The sequence below is a fragment of the Primulina eburnea genome, chromosome 3, assembly GCF_022965805.1.
Source record: "Primulina eburnea isolate SZY01 chromosome 3, ASM2296580v1, whole genome shotgun sequence".
Lineage (NCBI taxonomy): Eukaryota > Viridiplantae > Streptophyta > Magnoliopsida > Lamiales > Gesneriaceae > Primulina > Primulina eburnea.
This window is the reverse complement of record NC_133103.1, coordinates 18,182,438-18,205,259: the sequence shown is the minus strand read 5'-3', so window position 1 is coordinate 18,205,259 and position 22,822 is coordinate 18,182,438. Positions and strand designations below refer to the sequence as shown.

Here is a 22,822-nt window from a genome sequence, read left to right as displayed (position 1 = left end):
TCGAGCACTAGTAATTTATTTCACCTGTCTAATGCCTCAGGTATGAAGATATCCAACAATGATGATGAACTCAATGAATGCTTTCTGAGAAGAAAAGCTCATCTGTTGCTGGTATGAATACATGATGAATGTAAATTCCTCATCAAATTACCAGTAACAAAGATCAAAACATAAACAAAAACTGTGGTTCTCCAAATTCTTTAAGTGAAGATAGCTTTACATTCAGCAAAAATTAATACAAAAACAAATCTACAAGAAATGCTCCCTATTGAAAGAATAGTACAACAGATGGCGCAGCATACATATCTCGACCAAAGGGTATGCATTTTTCAATTCTCCCCTCTTCGAGACCTTCAAATTTCCCAGTATTCAAATTTGACATCAAAATAATTCCATTAACAAGGGATCACCAGCTGCCATGATTTTTATAAGCTTAATAAAGTCCTGCTCACTTGACACATTCCAAGGGTGAATTGCAGGTACTTCGGCGGAGTAGAATGTGGAGTTACTCTGTGGCTTTTGCTTATATATCATAAAATCAAACACCGAGTCGTAATTATGGGGCATGTCCATTGCTAGAAAGAACATTGGTACAGCAACCTTGTGGTGGATATCTAGATCGCCCACTAGACTAACAAGGTCAATAAAGTCTGATACAAAACGTCGGGGAACATAGAATACCTCGGAATTGCAGATTACAAGGCTTTGGTGATCTTTTACCGTTTCTTTGTGATTGACTTGTAAATGGGCTGGCATCGTGACAACCACTTTTTTTACCAGATCGGCTTGCTTTGCGAACCAATCCGAGTTGCCAGCAATTGAGACACTAGTCCAAGACTTGAACACCTAGAGGAAGTAGTTTTTAGAAATTTGTAAACAAAAATCTACATTTTTCTCTCTAAAACAAATCAAAGTGTCCATAATATTATTTGATTATCATTTAAAACATCCAACTCAAATCAAATCCGTCATATTCAAGCCTAAATTACTTTATTTGATACCTAGTGAGTTTTAATATATTTATCAATATTTAATACACTACAATCATAAATAAACGAGCTCAAAATTTCATCATATTTCAAGTCTTTGCTTAATAAAACTAAAAAAATTAGGTCAAACCAAGCGGATCAATCTTGAATCCTACCATTAAATTGTGCCGAACTTGAACTCGGTTCAAATCAGCTAATATAATTTGTGTTTTGAGTGTGAACTGAGCTCGAATACGAAAGTTGAGTAATTTTCAGTTCCATGTGTACTTTTGCACCACTAGCATTGACAGAAATTTATTTACCTTGTTTGTGATCCAGAGCTTAGTCTTGTCGGCTTGGAGCAAGTTCCAGTAATTAAGAATAGTATCGTCTTGCAAAAATAAAAAGCCATCCGCACTGGTGTATCTATCAAATAATTTTGGCAAAATCCTGGAAAAAAAAAGATGATATCACATTATTATATATCTCGAAATGCTTTGGAAATAATTAGATGATACAAAAAAGATTAAAAAGTATCAGGACGAGTTTCAATGTCAACTATCAGCATACCATAAACTGCAGTAAAGAAAAGCAAAAAACTTTTGCCCCCAATAGTTTGTTCAAACAAAGACACCAAAAAGAACGCCAACATTGGCTCAACAAACAAAAAAGTTAAATAACTCTTGAGAAATATGGTCGGTTGCAAGTTTCTAATCTAGGTTCGTTACAACTCACAACCATGAAGTGCACATTCCAAAACCTGATTCCAGTATATTCTTACGGCACGTAGACTAGACATCTTGACCAAGAAACATGACCACCAACAACATTCAGAAGAAAAGCTATAAAAACAAAAGATGAACCAATCGGTGAAGTAATATAGTTTGGATTTGGATTGATGGACTTGAAGCTATGAATTCAAATCCATAATAACAAATTCATTGGATTGTTTGGATAAATACACTTGGCAATGAAGTTCAAATCTCAAATAGTTATTATTGGAGTGACTGTGGTTGATTTCAAATTCATTCCAACATGGAGTCATTCCTAAATACTTCCCCAAATCCAAATACAACCATAGGTTTCAATGGAAAGATTCCTAATATTTAACTTTTCTGTTGACGATAGGGAAGAAGCTTTTTACGGGTATAAGGCCATCTCCAATCCACTGCACTACATTCTGCACTACATTGGTGTTACACTAAAATCATCTCCAACCACATTGCACTACATTTTACACTACAATAGAATATTCCAAGAATATTCTTTTTTTTTCAATATTAATCTTTCTGTTTTATGTTAATTATTTGTAACTTGATAATGTAATGATAATTAAATATTATAATTTATATATTAAAATTTATATATTTAAATATTTTAATTTATATATTAAAATGTGAATTAATTATTTCATATTAACGAAATAATTATTTGATTTACGTACAATTATTTAATACAAACTATATGTTAATAAAATCAAAATATCATTGAAAAAAACACGTTTATTTGATATTAAATTAAAAATACAACAAAAATACAATATTAAATATTCGAATTATTGTTGTTTTTTTCGTAATTTGTACCATTTTAACGCATTATTAATTTAATCTGTGTTTTTTTATTTTTTATTTTTACACTTAATTAATTTCTAATCAAAATATTAACAATTTTATAATTAAAATTACAAAAAATTTATAATTTCAAAAAAATATTAATTAATTAAATATTAAACACTAATATAAAATTAATCAAATTAAAAACAAAAAAAAATAAAAAAAAAAACTCAAAAAAATGTGGCGCAGGTTTTGGCGTTGCTCCAATCCAGCGCCAAATTTGGTGCTGGATTGGAGTGAAATTTCATGGCACCACAATGGTGCCACACCATTGTGGTGCCATGATTGGAGATGGCCTAAAAGCTTAGGATTTAGGGATAGGCAATAAGCAAATGTTTAGGTTGCAAAACTATTTTTTTTTTTTTTTATCAGAAACTAATATATATTAGATTAATAATGTTAAAAGATTACAATACGAGTGGATGAGCCATCCACGAATTCGAAAACAACCCATAAATGTAACTTGTTCAACAAAAAATATAACACCAATCCCTAATCAAATCGGATAATAGGTATGTCCGAAACTTTGGTACGCAAACCGTCCACGTCGCCACCCTGAATCTTATCTTCTCCCAAACGTCATCTCTTGATTCTTCTTTGTCACTGAATAATCTGTTGTTGCGCTCCAACCAAATCGACCAAAAAACACAGTGAACGATTATGTACCAGAAGTCTTTGAATCCCTTTCCTGTGAGAAATTCATTATCCAAAATGAACATATCTCTTGACGATTTTGGAAATGTCCACTCGAAACCCAAATGTTGCATTACCTTGTTCCAGACACTCGTCGTGAATGAACAGTGAAGCAAAATATGATCCTGATCTTCCTCGTGTTTCTTGCATAAGTAGCACCAATGTGGGTTCAAAACATGATCCGGCCGTCTCCTCTGAATGCTGTCACAAGTTTGCAGTTTTCCCAAAGCTACTATCCAGGAGAATACCTTAACTTTTTGTGGGATAGGAACTTTCCATATGTTGTAATAGTAGGGAAAGAATGGGTGTGTAGTACTCTGAAAAAATGATGAGTATAAAGAACTGACAGAGAAAACACCAGATGAATCTCCTAACCAAACCCTGACATCCCCCGAACCCACACTCAAAGATACTGACTCTAAAACCCCTAAAAGATCAGTGAACTCACCCAACTCGACATCATTCAACCCTCTCCTGAACCTAATATCCCATGATATGACCGAATTACCTAGAGTACTGGACACCGTGAAGAACTGAGAGATAGGTTTGTCTCTGACAGTAGATAATGAATAAATGTGAGGATAAACAACTTTGAAGGACAATAAACCCACCCACCTATCCTCCCAGAACCTAATGAGATTCCCCCCCTTGAGCACCGTACTAATCAGTGTTTGACAAGTCGAGTAGGACCGAGAGATAAACTTCCAAGGGCTTTTAAAGGTCGTGTTCCTTGCGACCCTTAAGTCCCAGCCATTACTGTGAAATCCGTAAGTGCTACCGACTACTGTTTTCCAAAGAGAGTTATCTTCCACAGCGCCTCTCCACCACCATTTCCCTAACAGTGCTATGTTCCTCAGTCGAATACTGCCCAATCCTAATCCCCCCTTGTCTAACGGTTTACACACCTGATTCCAATTGACAACATGGTACTGCGATTCTCCATCGGCTCCATCCCATAGGAAATTCCTCATCAATGCTTCCAATTGTTTTGCCACTTTGTTTGGGACCTTGAAAATTGACATGAAGTAAGTAGGCAGTGAACTAAGGACTGCTTTGATCAAAGTCAGTCGGCCTCCTCTTGATAAATAGGCTTTTTTCCAACTTGCTAGTTTGGTTGACATCTTGGAAATCACCGGAGCCCAAAACTCCAGCTTCGTTGGATTCCCACCCAACGGTAAGCCAAGGTATTTTATTGGCCAATTTTCTTTCTTGCAACCAATGGCTGATGCTAAACTGTCAATCTCTTCGTCCAAACGATTGATTCCAAGCAGAAAACTCTTTTCTAAGTTGATTTTAAGTCCGGATTTAGAGCAAAATAGTTTGATAAGATCGACAACCGCAAGCATGTGTCTGTCAGTTTGAACTAAGAAGAGTGTGTCATCTGCAAATTGAATGTGCGAAACTTCCTTTTTGTCTCTCCCCACCACGAGCCCTCTAACATCATTTCCCGTCCTTGCCTTATCCATCAATCTCCCCAGCCCATCTATCACTAAATTGAACAGAAAAGGTGATAGTGGATCGCCTTGTCTAAGACCCCTTTGTCCCTTGAACCTACCCCTTGGTCTGCCATTAATGAAAACCGAGTAAGAAACGTTACTGACACAACCCTTCATCCACTTCCTCCACTTATCCCCGAAGCCCTTCTTCTCGAGTACGAAGTCTAAAAACCTCCAATCCACATTGTCATAAGCCTTTTCCAAATCGATCTTCAAAACCCACCCATTTTTCTTTTTTCTTCTATACTCTTCCACCACCTCATTAGCAATAAGACAACAGTCAATTATCTGTCTACCTCGAATGAATGCACATTGATTTTCTGAGACTGTTTTGGATAAAATTTTTGTCAATCTTCTCGTCAATACCTTAGCCAGTATTTTGTACAAGCTAGTAATTAGGCTAATTGGTCGAAAATCTTTTAGCTTCGTTGCTTCTTGTCTCTTAGGGATGAGACAAATGTACGTTTCGTTCGTCAAACCATTAACGATGCCATCTGAGAAGAAATCAGCGAACACTTTTGAAAGGTCATCTTTTATTGTGTCCCAATTGGATTGATAGAATGCTAAAGTGAAACCGTCAGGCCCCGGCGCTTTGGAGCCATCACAATCCATCACCGCACCTTTAATCTCCTCCTCCGTGAATGGCAGCTCCAATTGGTCAGCATCAGCAGTAGTTGTTGGCGCCCAATCCACCCCATCAAGTCCCGAACCATCCCCTGTCGATGATTTGTACAGATTTGTGAAAAAACTAATTATTGCATTTTGAATTTGAGCTTCATCAGAAAGGAGAGTCCCATCTTCCAATTCAACCTTATCTATCACTGCTTTGTTCTTTCTGTTTTGTAATAACGAATGAAAAAACTTAGAATTTTGGTCCCCATCTTGCATCCATTTCACTTTGGCTTTCTGACTTTCCATTTGTTGCTTTCGAATGATCAATGTTTCCAACTCACAACGAGCTTCCCGTCGCTGCTGATTTAGGTAAATTGTCCAGTTACCTTCCGTTTCTTGTGCATCTAGATGTTTCAATTTATTACGCAGCTCTGAAATTTTAACATGTACGTCCCCAAAGACGTCCCGATTCCATGCTGTAACTTTCTTCTTAATGTTTTTAAGCCTTAGCATGAATTTGTACCCTTCCCAGCCATGAATCGTTTCACTATGCCACCACGTAGGTAGAGATTCTTTAAAGTTCCTATGCGTCAACCAAACGTTCTCAAATCTAAATGGAGTTGGACCCCATTTTGACTTTGTTGTGTCCAATAAAATCGGGTAATGATCCGATGTAAGTCTTGGGAGAACCGTCTGTCGGAAAGTGGGGTATAATTCCTTCCACCCCTCGGAGAATAGGTACCTGTCAAGTCTACAACAAATCGGATTATCCCTGAAATTTGACCAAGTGTACCTAGCATTTAAAAGAGGTGGATCTTGAAGGCCCAGCTCCTGTATCAGATTATCAAAGCATTGCATACTGGTGGTGTATGAGTTGCTGTTTAACTTTTCACTCAGATTCCTGACAAAGTTGAAATCTCCACCAACACACCATCTGTCACCACAGATCGAATACAAACCAGCTAGTTCATCCCATAGCAAATCCCTAGTCCTTGATTTACATGGACCGTACATAGCAGTAAACCACCAAACCAACTCGTCTTTCCAATGAATTTGTATCGAGACAGAAAAGTTCCCAACTAAATTGTCACAAACTCGGACCACTCTAGGATCCCACATCACCAAAATACCTCCTGATCTACCTTCCGCTGGCAAAGAAACCCAATCCACGAATCTTGATTTCCATAAACTGGCTACAAAACGACGATCAACTGAAATTCTCTTTGTTTCTAACACCACTGCAATATCCGGGTTCTCCTTGCGAATGATTGAACGTACTAATTCCCTCTTCCTCGATGAACCTCCTCCCCTGATATTCCAGGAAACTATCTTCATAAACAACGTTTTGATCCCTTCAAGGTCGAACCTTTCTCATAGTTTATACTGCACTTCAATCTGCCAAGCTCTCTGATTAATTTGCCCGAGGACTTACTCAGCTCAATGTCTCCTTTCTCGACTTGGCCACCCTCCTGTAAATTCTCACTATCAATGTTGTCATTCTTCCTTTCATTCCCTAAGAGAGCATATCCCTCGATCCCAGACTTGTCAATGACTGAAGATTGCCCCCCTCCTAAGAACCCACTAGACAACCCCAAGGCATTGAAAGAACAAGGGAAAAGATAATTTAACGCGAAGGAATGATTAAGAGTTGAAGATTGAAAACAGGAAAGTACCTTATCCACTAAAGGATTAGTATTTTCGAGGATAGTAGCTTTTTTTTGGAGTCACGATTACCTCGTTTTCTTTGAACAAAGCCTGTAGATCCACTTCGATTGCTTCGTTATTGAGCAAAGTTTCCGTATGCGAAGATATGTGGCTGTCTGCATCCGTTGAATCAAAGCCATCATCCAGAAAATCTTCATCTGAGTCCTCTAGTGGAAAATCATCAACATCATTCTGATGAAACTCCCCTGAGTTAATCGGTTGTTCACTGTCCAGCACTTCTGTGTTCTTCGAATCGCCAATATATATGGATTCCAGAACCTCCTCAGTATCTTTGTCATCTGAATTGCTGCACACCTGAATTCCTCTTTCCGATAGTGACTGAACTGGAGAGATTTTGAATTCCTCAATTGGTTTAGGGGAGATACGTTGCAGTATTTTTGCCACCTTCCTAGCCTTCGATTGATCTGCAGGCAAATCATAATCTTTACTGGTCGAGTGGCTGCATTCCGACAAATCTTCATTCATAACCTTTAGACTTTTGGAAGGCGCCCGTAATTCCTCATTGATCCCATTTAATTTAAACTTCCCCCTGCCTGCTACTGTCCTCATACCTTTGACCAAAACTTGGGCATAGGTCTGTTTCTGAGTTGTCTCGTAAGCCTTAAAATCAAATGTGTCGACGCTAATTCCGAGTTCCAGTTTGTCGTTGTTCAGTAAAATCGTCAATCTGTTATTAATAAAGCCATCATTCTTACCAATTACCCTTATCTTAGCAGCACTCAATTCAGTGAAACACCTTGTATCTTCACTGATTTCCATTAGCCCCCCACACTGATCCCCTATTGCTTTGAAACTTTCTTCCGTCCATAGATTCCAAGGTAACCCGTAAATCTTTATCCAGCTCTTGTAACACCTGAGTACCGAATCCACTGAATTGATGTTTGGGCTCCACTCCTCGAAGTTTAATACCACTCCGCCATTGAAGAATCCTCTTTTCAAATCTCGAAAGAACGTCAACTCCTTCGGAGAAGCAGGCCACCATACCGCTTTATTAGCTTGAAAAATCTGTAAATGGACCTTCCTCTTAACATCTTGTCCTAGTAGCATTTCCACTTGCTCCCACGAGGTGTTTACTTTTTCCTTAGAGACAATAAGAGCTTCATTCCAATTTCTCTCCGGTATCCTTCTGATATATGCATCCCTAACATTGCTCGAATGTTGACAGTAAGGCCGATCAATTATCTTGAGTGGCTGTTGGATGGTCGGAAAATCTCTCCTCTGAGGTTGCCTAGTCAATAGATTAATGAGGATATCAGAAATCCTTATCCATCCTTGAGAGTTATACCCGCTTGGCACTATAATACTCTTTTTTTTCCCCATGTTACTAAATCTTGAAATTTCTAAGAATCGGCCTCTTCTATTGGCAATCCTTTGGGCGACAATTGTTGCATTTGTGCCCCGAAGTCGGTTAAAATCCCATCTAGACTGAGGATTAATAATAACATTTTTGATAACTGAGCTTAACCAGCGTGCCTCTTCTCGTTCCAAATCCAACACATAGCTAGCATTCCTAGTTCTTTCAGTCCACCTCAGCGAAGTTCCCCCATTAACCAGCTTGAGTAAGAACAACTTGTACTCAATCTTTATCTCTTGCTCTCTGCCCGATGACATAGTTACGGAACGAAGAAAACGCTGCTCGAAATGACTTGAACGAACGATAAATCGCGAGAAAACGGAAAACCCCAAGGCGTGAGACCGTATAGATCGGCGACCGGAGACCGGCACCGGACCCGGATGCCCGACGCGAACGGAGGATTCAGATGTCGGAAAGCATTACTGAACATAGAGGAAGATCTGGGAATAGGAAAATGGGAGGGAAGAGAGCATTTTGAAAAATTCTCTCTCTGATTTTGCTAAATTCAAAATGGTTGCAAAACTATTAAATATACTTACCTAAAGAAACCAATGTGTGGAATAACATTTTAATCAATAAGTACGCATATAAAAAATTACAGTAAACAACAGGAAAAGGAGGATGATTATCAATATGAACTAAGAAAAATAAATTGAAATTAGAAATGAGAAGGAGAATTTACTTGTAAACATGGTCGGCATCCCCTTGCTCCACAGCAAGATCCACATTTTTCTCCACTGACAAAATTATAACCGTCTTAAATATCCTTCCATATAGCAATCTCCACTCTAATGCTGTACGTTCCACGGGTCCATAGCAGAACATTATGAGCACAACATTGCCAAAACTCTTCCTCCATGTTATCAAGTTCCCAATTTCGTAATTCACCACTCCCGTTTCTTCAACCCCAAGATGCACAGACGGTAACTTCTGTGGTACAAATTCCTTTCGATCGCCATCACCAATATTTGCTCGAGGCCTGTCGAGTTCAAGGGACATCAATCGAGGCTGCTGGTAACCAACAGAAAGCAAGTCTTGCAACCATGCAGCGGTGAATTTTAAGTCCTTCTCCGTCCAAAATCCTTCCTCGGCCATAACGTAACTTAGCTCCAAAATTTTCTCAAACAACCTATGAGTACTGGATCTCCATGCCACCAAGAACTTAATCAAGCGACCGACATTAACGTGAAGATCTTTCTCTTCAGAAAAAGGGTATGCTTCAATTTTATCATACCGGTGAACGGTGGGAGGATATACCACGACATACCCACCAACTTCCCACAAAAGCCTTTGGGCCCAATATCCCCTCAGTACATCCGAAGCCATTGTACTCACCGAGACCGGAAGCATCAACCCCCAAAATGCAGAAGAATGAAAAATAGTGTTGAAAGAATTTACCGGAACCATAGTACCTTGAGGTAACGCCACTTTAGAGGCATGCTCATCGAATCTAATGTCAAACCCTTCCAACGCCGATTTCCTAGTAAAGTAAAAAACCGAGTCCACATCAGGTAATCCATTCGAAATTCCCTGTTGAATAAACTGTTTCCCACCAAAAACCTCGGTATAAAATGTCTCATGTTCAATCTCACCGACATTTTCCAAGGGCAACCCCCTTGGCCAAACGGACCGCTGCCCAAAATGTATATAAGGGTTCACAACAGTCCTATTAGGATTATGGTGGCTATATTGCAAAATAATCTCCTGTCTCGAACCCTCCCCGACCAACTCAACGTCAAAATGTTTTCCTATATCATTATCGATCACATCACCTCGATCATCAACGTCAAAAATCTTTTGTGCACCATGCTGTATGGCAAATAAATACCCAACAGTTTTACGGACATAAGAATCAAAGGGCAAGTAATCGACCACTCTAAATCCCAGTTGAGCTTGCATTTCCAATGACAAATAAATAACACCTGTTAAAATAAACAATCATACAAAATGATTCTCCGTTTTCGTAACAAAAGAATCGTGAATACATTAATAAACTGATAAACTTAATTTCATTCATACAAGCTGAATTTATGGTAAATTAGCAACTCACTAGTGTGCAGAAATAATCAACATTCAGCTAGTAACTGAAGATGAGCAATTAGCACAAAGAGTACCTTTCAATTTCCAATCCTCCGGGGTCTTGGAATTCCCTATCGCAAGAACCTGCCACCCTTTAATCTTAGCCATTTTCTTCAATGACTCGGAGGGATAACCCGACACCGAAACAACGATCCATTTCTCAGACCGAAAGGCCGAGAACGGGGTGACATTATCAACAATTCGGGGAATAGAATTCCAATTGATTTGAGGAAACTTGGGGCGGATTGAACGAGACTGAGTTGATTGAAGGCAGAGCAACGCCGCCGCGTCTCCCCCAGCAGTGTAGTAGTTTCGGAGGTAGAACACAGCGGAAACGGTGGTGATGACAAAGAGAATCGTGACGAGCTTGAAGATGTTCTCCGAAACCCATGTGGAGAAATCAAGATTCTTGGGCGGGAATAAACGGAATTTGTTCCTTGATCGGTGATTGAGGGGCTTCGGGGCATCGCGATCTTGGACCAACATCTGGGCTCAGTTTCGGATCCAGTGACAGAAACCCACTGCCAATGACAGTAACAGTGATGGCCGAATTTTGTACTGTGGAGATGGATTCAGTACAACATCTGACTAGAGTCTGGTTGTTCCAACACAGAGTCCGCGTGTATTCGATGTGGGGAGAAGAGGAATCTGGGATCAGAAACACGTCGGTGGGATTTGCCGACAGAAAATGGGGTGGGGATGATGTTTCTTAAGGTTGAATCCAACAAAGTTCGGTGACAAGAACAGACTGGGAGACTCTTGTTCTTTAAGTTACCGTTATGCCTTGTTACTTGGATTTATTTACTTTTTTTTGCATCCACCTTAAATACATAATAACAAAATTAATTATATTTCATGGATTTGCATATTTAAATTTAAATCATAATTTGATACTAATGATAGGATAAACATATGATATATAATATAAAGATAAGTTAAAGATAAATAAGATGTATGATATTAATGTTTGATATGATTTTAATAAGATTGATTAAATTTATATATTAGATTGTAATGACAAAATTAACCTTATCATAATAAATTTTATAATTTCAAAGTTATTGTTTGAGTTCATGTTTCTTATCTGTTAACGCGTCGACAGTGCTTGCATAATTTATTTATTTTTACCTAATTTTATTTATTATATAATATGATAATTGAACCCTTGATTTCGTGAGGGAAGTCAAATATCAATTTTTAAAGTTAATCGAGTGATAATAATAATTTTCTTGAGATTTATAAAAAACATTTATATAATTATCTCGAGTTCATTTATATATTTATCATATTATATAATAAATAAAAATATTTATTTGATGGGGCGTGAAATGAGATAATGATAATGTTTATGATTTTTATATATTGAGGGCAATTAAGTCATTTGTTGTGTTTTTTAATATTAAATTAAAATTATCACATCTCATAAAAGATATATTTTATTCTTGTATAAAATTATTTATCACAGGTCCATGATATTATCATGGGCTTTCTAAAAGGTACCAAACGTGAGATAATGAGGATTATTTATATATCCCTTTTTATCCAGTGTACCAAACTATACCTTGATATATTAATTCAATTATTTTATATAATACTGAATAACAATCACATTAATCAATCATCCACGTTCTCACTGAATTATGAAAATGAAATTAAAACCATGGAATGCAACGTCCTAACCTCAATAATTAAATATTAATTAGGTGTGAAATTGAAATTATTCGAGATCACACTTTGTAAATTTTCAACTATGATGTATAATCCTTCAGAATACAATACGCATCATATGAGATAACTTATTATTGATTTAGGTTGCGTTTAATTGGCTTGATATGATTGACTATCTAATTCAACTGAAACATTGAATCAAAATAACAATATTATTCTTAGGGGTGTCAAAAATGAACTTAGACACGAATCAACACGAAAAATATCGAGTCCGGATTGGGGTCAGATTAGATTGGATATGAAAGCTAACCCCAAAAAATTAGGTTGGGTGATGTTGTGTTTGGGTTTATCTGAATTAAGAATAAGGTAACCGATGAATCCGAACTCACCCAAATCAATTATATCTTTTTTCATAACGCCAACATTTCATACGTTTTTATTTAAGGGGTAATGAAACCTGATACTGTTGAAGTATTGGTTTGTTGTAGAGATTGGTTAGTCAGACAAAAAGTTTAGCAGTTCGTCTTTTTACTTTCATTTTAAAATGGAGTTGGAAGATTTTACTTAAAATATTATGAATTTTGTTCATAAATAAGAATGTTGTATCAAATTCTTTGGCCCTTTGTGTTTCGGCCATAAATTTTTTTTTTAAAAAAAATTCTTTCATTGATTTCTAAGAAAATTATGGACATTATATCTCAGATTGCATGTGCGATGTTTATTTAAGAGGAATGTGAATCCTCAATACACTCTACCAAGAAAACATAAAAGTTGTTTGGAGGATATTGCATTCTTCTTACTCTTCAATTTATTTATTCTAAGATAATTAAGATTTGATCAAATTTTCTAAGCATACAGAACTATGAGTGGAGAAATTAGTAGTGGAACAAGTGGTAGTAGGATGCATCGAAGCGGCTTTCCAATGGCAGGGATCATGGAGAGATATACCAAGATTTCCGTGTTGATCGATTTTGAAAACTGACATATCCCTTCACCAAATGTTTATTAAAACTGAGTTGTCACATACTTGACGCTCTAAGAGAACACAAAACTCCTGTGAGAGACGGTCTCACGAGTCAATTTTGTGAAACAAATATTCTATATGGGTATCCACGAAAAAGTATTACTTTTCATGTCAAATTATTACTTTTTATTGTAAATATGAATATCATTGATCCGTCTCATGAATAAAGATATGTGAGACCGTCTTATGAAAAACCTACTCCTAAGAGAATTGGGGCACTACAGTAATGATATATCCATCATTGCATATGCGGAAATCAAGTTATCCCCGAGAGACAGAGAATATGGCTACAACAAAGCAGAATCACATTGGTACAAGTTGAACACAAAAGTATTCATATTCATTTTTTCATTGATTTTAATTTGGTGTCTTTCATATTTTTCGATACAGGGCAAGATGCAGCAACCCACAAAATGTTAGATTTCTGACCACATAAACTGGCCTCCAGATAATTTTCTGATCATATCAAGCACACTGATTTTTGGCCCAAAATGAATACTTTGAATATGAATGATTATGATATTATGATGACATGTCATCTTTTCAAGTACAACGACCTTCCTCCGGCAAATACTGTCATGTGCTGAAACCAGTTATTAATAAGAAATTTGTCCCCTGCCCAAATAAAATTACGCCATTAAATTTGTTGTAATAGTAACATGGTCTTTTTGAAATTGATCTCCGTTAAATTTCGTTGTCATGGACTTTAATATGAATTTTTCCGTTCAATGCTTGTGAATTGAAATGATGATTCCGAATAAAAACATGACTAATTACAACTAAAATATTTAATGGTCATTCCAAAAATCTTATAAAAATTTAGCGTGAACATTTATTATTATTCAAAAACAATTATAATATGATTGATGGAGGACGATTATAACTATTTTTATTGCTAAATATTTTGAAAACATGTTTGAGTGAATGAGAAGATTTGAAATTAATGGTATTAAAAATTTTCCACCTAAAGCATCCAAATTCATATTGATATCAGTATTTTTTTCGTAATAAAATTATACGAATTAACATAGATAAAATCATGATCTAATACTTAACACAGAATATAATGCGAAATTTTTAGTATCATATTATTGATTTAGATATATGCGTTACATGTGTATTCATTTCCAATTGTCTAAAAAAATAGGCTTATATTACTTAATGTTATAAGTTTAACTGATCTTTTACAAAAATACCCAAAATGGAACTGAATAAACCAATTCAATTTGTACATCATAAGTGACGAAGAGCTTAGTCTTTTGGTGATCATTGTCTATTTATTTTCAATTTTGAGGATAACATTAAGTAATATAAGCCTATTTCTTTAGACAATTGGAAATGAATACACACACAACGCTGCATATACCTAAAAAAATCGATAATATGATACTAAAAATGTCGCATTATATTCTTTGTAAAGTATTAGATTATGATTTTATGTTAATCCGTATAATTTTATTACGAAAAAAATAATACTGATATCAATATGAATTTGGATGCTTTAGACGGAAAATTTTTTAATACCATTAATTTCAAAACTTCAATTAATATGGCATTCATTCACTCTAACATGTTTTCAAAATATTTAGAAAATAAAAATAGTTATAATCGTCCTCCATCAATCATATTATAACTGTTATTGAATCATAATAAAAGTTGACGCTAAATTTTTATAAGAGTTTTGGAATGACTAGGGGTGGAAAAAATACCCAATTTTCGGTATACCGAGGTTACCGTACCGAAAAATACCGAATTTATCGAAATTTTTAGTATACCGAAATTTTCGGTACAGTATTGCATCGATACCGAAATTTTCGGTATAGTAACGGTATGGAATTTGAAATTTTCGGTATATACCGAAATAATATATATATATATATATATATATATATATATATATATATATATATATATATATTAAAAAATATTTTTTTGTATAAAACGATATGTATCGACACCGTATCAAAATAAAGAATTTAATTTTTTTTTGGACTCATCATGTTGGAATAGTCCAAATCAAAGTTTAGTGAAGCAACTCTATTCATAGTTGAGAATTTAAACTTTTGAGAAGTATTATCTCTATATCCTAACCTTATAGCTAGCTAGAGGACTGGATACTGAGCCTCGACTTGTCGAAAAGCTGATAGGTTTTAGAAATCACAGGACCTCAGACATTGTTGCAAAGATAAGAGATGAAGAAATCGCACATGTTGCGATTGAAGTTTATTAGTGTTTATTGATGTCTTGGATCTCCAGACACATGTTGCGGTTGGTATTTATTGTCTTTATGGATTTGTTTTGTATATATCTTTCCTGGTCTCTTTGATTGTTTTGAGAGATTTGTTAAGTATTGGTAATCATTGGCCTTGAAATTACAAGAGAATGAATTTTTATATATATATTTTCGGTATGACGGTATTTTACCGATATCGTACCGACTTTTCGGTATACCAAAAAGTTAGTAAGGTAACAATATCATTTTTCTTATACCAGTATTTTCGATACGGTATACGGTATCCGAAATTTCGGTATGATATACCGTACCGACCACCTCTACGAATGACCATTAAATATTTTAGTTGTAATTTGTCATGTTTCTATTCGGAATCATCATTTCAATTCACAAGCATTGAACGAAAAAATTATATTGAGTCCATGACAACGAAATTTAACCGATAATTTCAAGAAGACCATGTTACTATTACAACAAATTTAATGGCGTAATTTTATTTGGGCAGAGGACAAATTTCTTATTAATAACTGGTTTCAGCACATGACAGTATTTGCTGGAGGAAGGTCGTTGTACTTGAAAAGATGACATGTCATCATAATATCATAATCATTCATATTCAAAGTATTCATTTTGGGCCAAAAATCAGTGTGCTTGATATGATCAGAAAATTAACTGGAGGCTAGTTTATGTGGTCAGAAATCCAACATTTTGTGTGTTGTTGCATCTTGCCCTATATCAAAAAAATGAAAGCCACCAAATTAAAATCAATGAAATAAAAATGAATATGAATACCTATGTCTTCAACTTGTACTAGTGTGATTCTGCTTTGTTGTAGCCATATTCTCTGTCTCTCGGGGATAACTTGATTTCCGCATATGCAGTGATGGACATATCATTGCTGCAGTATCACAATTCTCTTAGAGCGTCAAGGGATACGACAGTTTTCAAGATCTATCCACACGGAGATCTTGGCATCTCTCTCCATGATCCCTGCCATTGGCAAGATGTTTCGATGCATCTTACTACCACTTGTTCCACTACTAATTGCTTCACTGATAGTTTTGTATGCCTAGAAAATTTGATCAAAATTCTTAATTATTTTAGAATAAATAAATTCAAGAGCAAGGAGAATGCAATATCCTCCAAACAATTTTTATGCTTTCTTGGTAGAGTGTATTGAGGAATCATATTCCTCTTAAATAAACATCGCACACGCAATCAGAGATATAATGTCTGTAATTTTATTAGAAATCAATGAAACAATTTTTTTTAAAAAAAAAAAAATTGATGGCGGAAACACAAAGTGCCAAAGTATGCAATTTTTTTTTTTTAAAAAAAAGAAACTTACGTACACCCACTGTAAGCCACTTTTTGAAAAAATTCAAGCAAGAAAATTTATCTAAAACATTTACGTTGGGTCCATCCTTAATCTTCAACCTCTGTGTTTACTTTTGAAATTTCCACACCAGCCCACGCATGAGCTGCCCTCTGCATAGATTCACGCGTACACGCACACAAACACACACACGAAGATATATATACACATATAATTATATAAATAAAATCGAACAATTCTTACTGGAAATGACTTAAAGGCGCAGTCTCGTGAATCTTTAATTCAAAACGTGGATACATGGCATAACTTTTCAGGCATGATTCACGAGAAGATGGTTTTGAGATGATCCCGAATGTTGGAAGACACCCGAACGCGATCAAAGTCGGAAAAAAAAACTGCACTTATCGATCTTCCTCTGAAAACCCTTTATTTTTCTCTCTAATGATTCTCACGTGAAGTGGGTTTTGGAGAAAGGTTTCCCTCCTTTTATTTTTATAGACTTGAAAAGTTTCTATTTCAATAATTAAAAGTGCTAAAATATTAAAATGGCAAAATATTATTTAAAGGAGAGCTTAAAAATAAAAAATATAGTAGAAAATTTTAGCTCACCTATAATCATTGATAAAATATGTATTATTCTCAAAATAAAAAATGGTCTGTCATCTCTAAAAAAATTACCTCATAAAAATCATAATTTAACTTTTATCGTGCTCATATATCCTTCTCCGAAAATCGCCTCGAAATCATCTCTAAAAATCATTAAAACTCTGTCGAAAATAACATTAAATTCCTTAACTAGAAATTTAAATCATAAAATAAATCAGTAAAAACAATTTAATTATCATGCATAAAATAAGTTATTTTAAGTAATAAAAATGATTAGAGGACAAAAAAAACAAGAACTAGAAATAATGGGAAAGACAGCTGTTAAAAATAATAAAAGAAAAAAGAGAATGAATATGATATTGCATGCAAAAAGACAAGAAATAGTGAAATACCTCAAAAAATTGGTGGGGCCCCACCATGATTAAAATAATAACATTTATTACAAATTACAAAATAAAAAAGTATTAATTTCAAGTATTATCACGAGTGGTTGTCTTTTTCCCTTATATTTTGTGGACATTTTATGTTTAGTTTGCTGGTGTTAGTTTATTAGTAATTCTTGTGAATATCTCAATCATTTTTCGATTTTTTCTCTAATTTATATCTATTTTATCTACATGTTCAAACTATCTCAGTAAATCATATCTAAAATATATATATATTTTATGCTAAAATCAACAAACACTAAAAAAAATTTAATATACATATTTTTTTAATCAAAAAACATTAGTTAATTACTAAGTGGGGTGTATTCAATTCAGAGTTTTGATGATTTTTAATGATTTTTTTAAATGATAGACTTTTATGGATTTGATAAATTTTTATTGACTTTTATGGAATCCCACAGATTTATAAACAGATTTACGTGGATTTATGTAGACTTTTTTTGCAATATTTTAATAAACTTTTGTAGATTTTTTTTTTATAAAATTTTATAAATTTTGTAATTAACTATAACATGTGATTTTTTATTAATTTATTTGAACCAATAATTAATTGACATAAATAACATATTCAATTTGAAATTATTTTTAATATTTATATTAATAAATAAATTTACTTATTTAAAAGTTAAATCGTTTAATCCTTACATGTATATATATATATATATGTGGGTTTATATGCATGTTTGTAAATTTTTTAAAATACATCAATTGATTAACATGTAATCTTATTTTTAAATTGATAATATAAATGTAAAAATAATATTATTTATTATTGTGTGAATATAATTTTGTATAAAAATATCATAGCTTACATATTAATTAAAAATACGAAAATGAATTAAAAAAATCATTGTTGTTACGAAACTATTCAATTATTAAGAATTAAACAACATTTTTTTGATCATCTTTTATTATTATTGAATATTACATTAATTGGTATAAGTCATAAATTAAAAATCACAAAATCAATTGTATAATTCAAAATTTCCCCGTGCTATTAAAATAAAAAATTATTAAATGAACAATCAGCCAAAAAATGAAAAATTTGAAAAAGAAAGATGAAAATATATATAGAGATACACTTCGAAAATTTGAGAGAGTAATAGAAATAGATGAGAGGGGAGAAGATATGAAGATATGTGATGTGAAGTGACAGAGGGAGAGTTAGAAGTTTTAAAAATCCATTCAAATCTTTGGGGTGAACCAAATACAATTTTTTACAATTTGTAGTTGTACCTTAAGCTTTAATGTTTGTATATCAATGAATTCTATGGAGTTATTAAAAGTCCATGGAAAATTTGAATACCTGTAGACTTTTATAGAGTTTATAAAACTCAATGTTGAATACCACTTGACTTTTTAAAACTACATGAAAGTCTATTTTGAATACCACAAGACTTCTATAGAGTATGCAAAAGTCTTGATTGAATACCTCTAGATTTTTAAAATCTACAAAAGTCATTAAAAGTCAATAAATTTCCCACGTTGAATACTGTAATGCCCGAAATTTAATCTTTATAATCAGACGTTGATTATTGACATGATTGAGGTTATAAGAACTCAAATGAAGAAGCCAGGCGTCGTCGCATTGTGAGCCAAGATTTTTGGCAGAATATGTGGCGCCCGGGCGGTAGAAAAACACCGCCCGAGCGCCGGTGTTTATCGAGTAATCGTTGCGGGCAGAAGAGTTGGCGCCCGGGCGGTAGTTTTTGACCGCCCGAGCGCCAAGGGTACATTTCGATAGGCTTGGGCAGAAAGGGTCGCGCCCGAGCGGTAATTTATTACCGCTCGAGCGCCGACCAAGATGCAAGAAAATGAGACACGTCTCAAATGCATGCAACGTTTGTATATATATATATATACATACTAATCTTCAAAAGAAACGAGCATAAATCGAGAAAAGGGCTGAGGAAGAGTATAGAAAATCCTTACGTCTTTTGTGAGAAATTCGTCCGTCTGATTTTGAATCCGACTTCAGCACTGTGTTCCTAGCAACGCAGGCTTCATCTGGACGTAAGTTTTATTACGTTTAGACGTGATTTGAATTTATGATATTGTCAGAATTGAATAGAAACCAGATATGGTGTTTCTGCTACAATAGACATTGTATAATTGAAGTCAGATTTAAGAATAGACGGATTATGCAATTGTTATGAATTTCAGAGTGAAATTGATGGAGATTTGATATCAGAATGGTGTTGATATTGATTTTGAGTGTACTGATATTGATTATGAATTCTGGTAGTATATCTGTGATGTTGAGATTGACGGGGTATCAAGAGTGTATTGTTATGCCGTTAAAACATCAGTTGATTAGATTGATCAGATTCAGTAATGATTTCGATTGTAACGTGACATCGTTGATATGAATTAGATTGTACCTTGTTCAGATATGGATCAGATTATATACTGAGTTGAGTATTGATCAGAACAGGTTTTGAATTAAGATATATACTGATATCGTATTTATGTGATTGTCATTACCAGACTGGGTATGGACAGATCAGAATACAAGACTTCGTCTTCGTCAGAGCGGGAAGATAAAGGTATAAATAAATGTTGATTCGGGATTGCACAACTCGAGTTAGGTTTGACTTGAGTTTCCCTAAATCACATACTTTATTTTATTGCATTGATATTTGCAGATTATCAGATTGATATGTTAATGTATTGACTTAGAACAGAGTCAGAGTTCTGAGTCTAGGGCAGACAGCCTAGCTAGGGCAGAACCGCCGAGTCTTTCTCAGAACCGATAAGACTCTAGACTTACGGTGTATCGAAGAGCTTCAGATGTAGATCGACGTCTATCTCAGACATATTCGATACAGCATACCAAAGTCTAAATTAGATTGGGATCCCTAGATTTGAGATAAGATAAGATTAGATCACGAGTCATCGATTCATGTAGTCAGACTAGATACATGTTTTGATGTTTGTTTATGCTTTTATATATGTTTTATATTACTGCATGTATACATTGTTTATACTGGGATATTTATATCTCACCGGAGTTATCCGGCTGTTGTCTTGTTTTGTATGTGTGCATGACAACAGGTGGGGCAAAGATCGGGGTCCAGAAGAAGATGAGAGATCAAGATTAGAGTGGTGATTCCGGACTTGGATGTAGAAGAATTAGTAGTGAATAGTTAATTGAAAGACTGTGTTATTTGACTTTTTACAGATATGTATATTATTGATCCATACTTTTAAAGAAAAAAAAATTTTAGACCTGGTATCTTACTGTAATTAAACCCCAAAAGTTAAGAAATGATTAGCGTGTCCACAAAACACCCCCCTAAGAGTTGGCCTTTCAAAAGACGGTCTTACGTATCTTTATTCGTGAGACAGATCAATTCTGTTATATTTATAATAAATTAAAATTAATATATTGACATAAAAGTAATATTTTTTCGTTGGATGACCCATATAGAATATTTGTTTCACAAAATTGAGCCGTAAGACCGTCTCACAGGAATTTTTGTGAATTATTAAATACTATCTTATATTTTACTCAATGTTTAAATAATCACTGCATTATTTATCATTTCCAATTTGATGCAGACTGAGAAAAGAACCATTCCCAAAAGCATTATTGCAGGGAATCGGATTCTTTTATTTACTTTATTGCAGGGAATCGGATTCTCATCGGTTCACCCACCCGTGTACTATACTACAGTAAATATTTACTTTTTGCCCTTTTCTTTTTCACAACCTGAATAATAACTATGAATCGTTACAGTAAAATCAAGGAAATTTTTATTTTTCTCATTTATTTTTTGACTAGCTTTTTGAGAATATACTTGTAGAGAGCCATCTCCGAAAAAACCAACAAATAAATAATTAAATGATCGAAAACTTGAAACACATACGAATAAATTTTCCTAAAATCTATATTTGTCTCTTCTCAATATTACTTAAAGAGTATGAGTATTGAGTTGGAATAAAAAATGTGTAATGAGTTGGAATTAAAAATTTCAAATGAGTTGGAATAATTGTTATTTTCTTTACTTTCATGCCACTTTCATCATTATGATAGAACAAATGAATATATTGTAAATAACCAATATGGCAAAGAGTCCAGGGCAAGCAAAGTTGCAAATGTATTGCATATGTATGTATAAAAAGTTGACAAAATTTTAAAAAGTTAACGATTGTTGTTTAATTACATATAAAGATGGTCATAACATAGTTGTAGGATGACTTCAACTCGATTCCATGAGATTAAAAATATCATTCACTTATATATACGATACTAAAATTGACATTTCAAATCTTATTATTTTTTAACAAGAAGTGTTGTGAATCGTTCCAAAGGTATTGTATAGGGCTAATGTTAGGTTATAAACACAATATTTAAGATGTTAAATCATTCCTTCAACTTTTTTGTCCTTGATATATAACCTCCGAACTAGAATGATTAAATGTGCATTATTGTCCTTTCCAAGTCCATGTGAGGTCCACTTATTCGTATAGATTAAATTTAAATGAACAGTGGAAAAATAGTTTAAAATACTTAAAAGTTAAAATAGATCTCAGAGTTTGGAAAAATTTCGACATGATCTTCCCGTAAATATGACATACCAAAAATTTAAAATACATACAAAAGAAAAATGAATCAAAAACGACGTTGCGTATTCAAAAGCAATCACACACAAATGTCGGCCAATCACAAGTTAACAATTCACAAGCAGCATTTCAAAATACAGCCAGCAAGGCTCGCAATAATAAAACTAAATACAAACTCATCATAACAATTTCAAATAACCAAACAAATACACGAGGCAACTCTCCGGTAAATAAAATACGACATAAAGCTGACAATGACTCGAAATAATATATATAAACTAACTGAGAAACTTCAACTCTGACAACCGAGAAATCATATCTCACTCATGAGCTCCACGGACAAAATCTTCGTCTGATGCTGCAAAACTAATTGGTTCTCCAAGTATGGTTTTTAAATAACAAT

General features: G+C 34.3%; 1 protein-coding gene and 2 long non-coding RNA genes across 3 annotated transcripts; 1 reads left to right on the top strand and 2 right to left on the bottom strand.

Moving 5' to 3' along the window:
* Positions 1-298: 298 nt before the first annotated feature.
* On the bottom strand, positions 299-11,313 carry LOC140827155 (probable glycosyltransferase STELLO2). Its single transcript, XM_073189767.1, has 4 exons — positions 10,576-11,313; positions 9,144-10,383; positions 1,292-1,418; positions 299-846 (listed from the first exon to the last, which is right to left on the bottom strand). The coding sequence occupies exons 1-4, from the start codon at positions 11,024-11,026 to the stop codon at positions 382-384; spliced, it is 2,283 nt and encodes a 760-aa protein (XP_073045868.1). The 5' UTR covers positions 11,027-11,313; the 3' UTR covers positions 299-381.
* Positions 11,314-11,608: 295 nt separating this feature from the next.
* LOC140827157 (uncharacterized) lies at positions 11,609-15,108 on the top strand. The gene is made up of 2 exons (XR_012116920.1): positions 11,609-13,264; positions 13,457-15,108. It is a non-coding gene; the product is annotated as an uncharacterized lncRNA (long non-coding RNA).
* Positions 15,109-16,260: 1,152 nt separating this feature from the next.
* LOC140827156 (uncharacterized) lies at positions 16,261-17,255 on the bottom strand. Its single transcript, XR_012116919.1, has 2 exons — positions 16,878-17,255; positions 16,261-16,534 (listed from the first exon to the last, which is right to left on the bottom strand). It is a non-coding gene; the product is annotated as an uncharacterized lncRNA (long non-coding RNA).
* Between the last annotated feature and the right edge of the window lie 5,567 nt (positions 17,256-22,822).

Bases quoted from the DNA above. Each gene is read 5' to 3' on its own strand.
- LOC140827155 (XM_073189767.1), bottom strand. From the start codon at position 11,026: ATGTTGGTCCAAGATCGCGATGCCCCGAAGCCCCTCAATCACCGATCA. The intron at 10,384-10,575 runs GTACTCTTTGTG...TTATTTTAACAG, and splicing joins GGAGGATTGGAAATTGAAAG to GTGTTATTTATTTGTCATTG. The intron at 847-1,291 runs GTAAATAAATTT...TACTTCCTCTAG, and splicing joins AGCTCTGGATCACAAACAAG to GTGTTCAAGTCTTGGACTAG.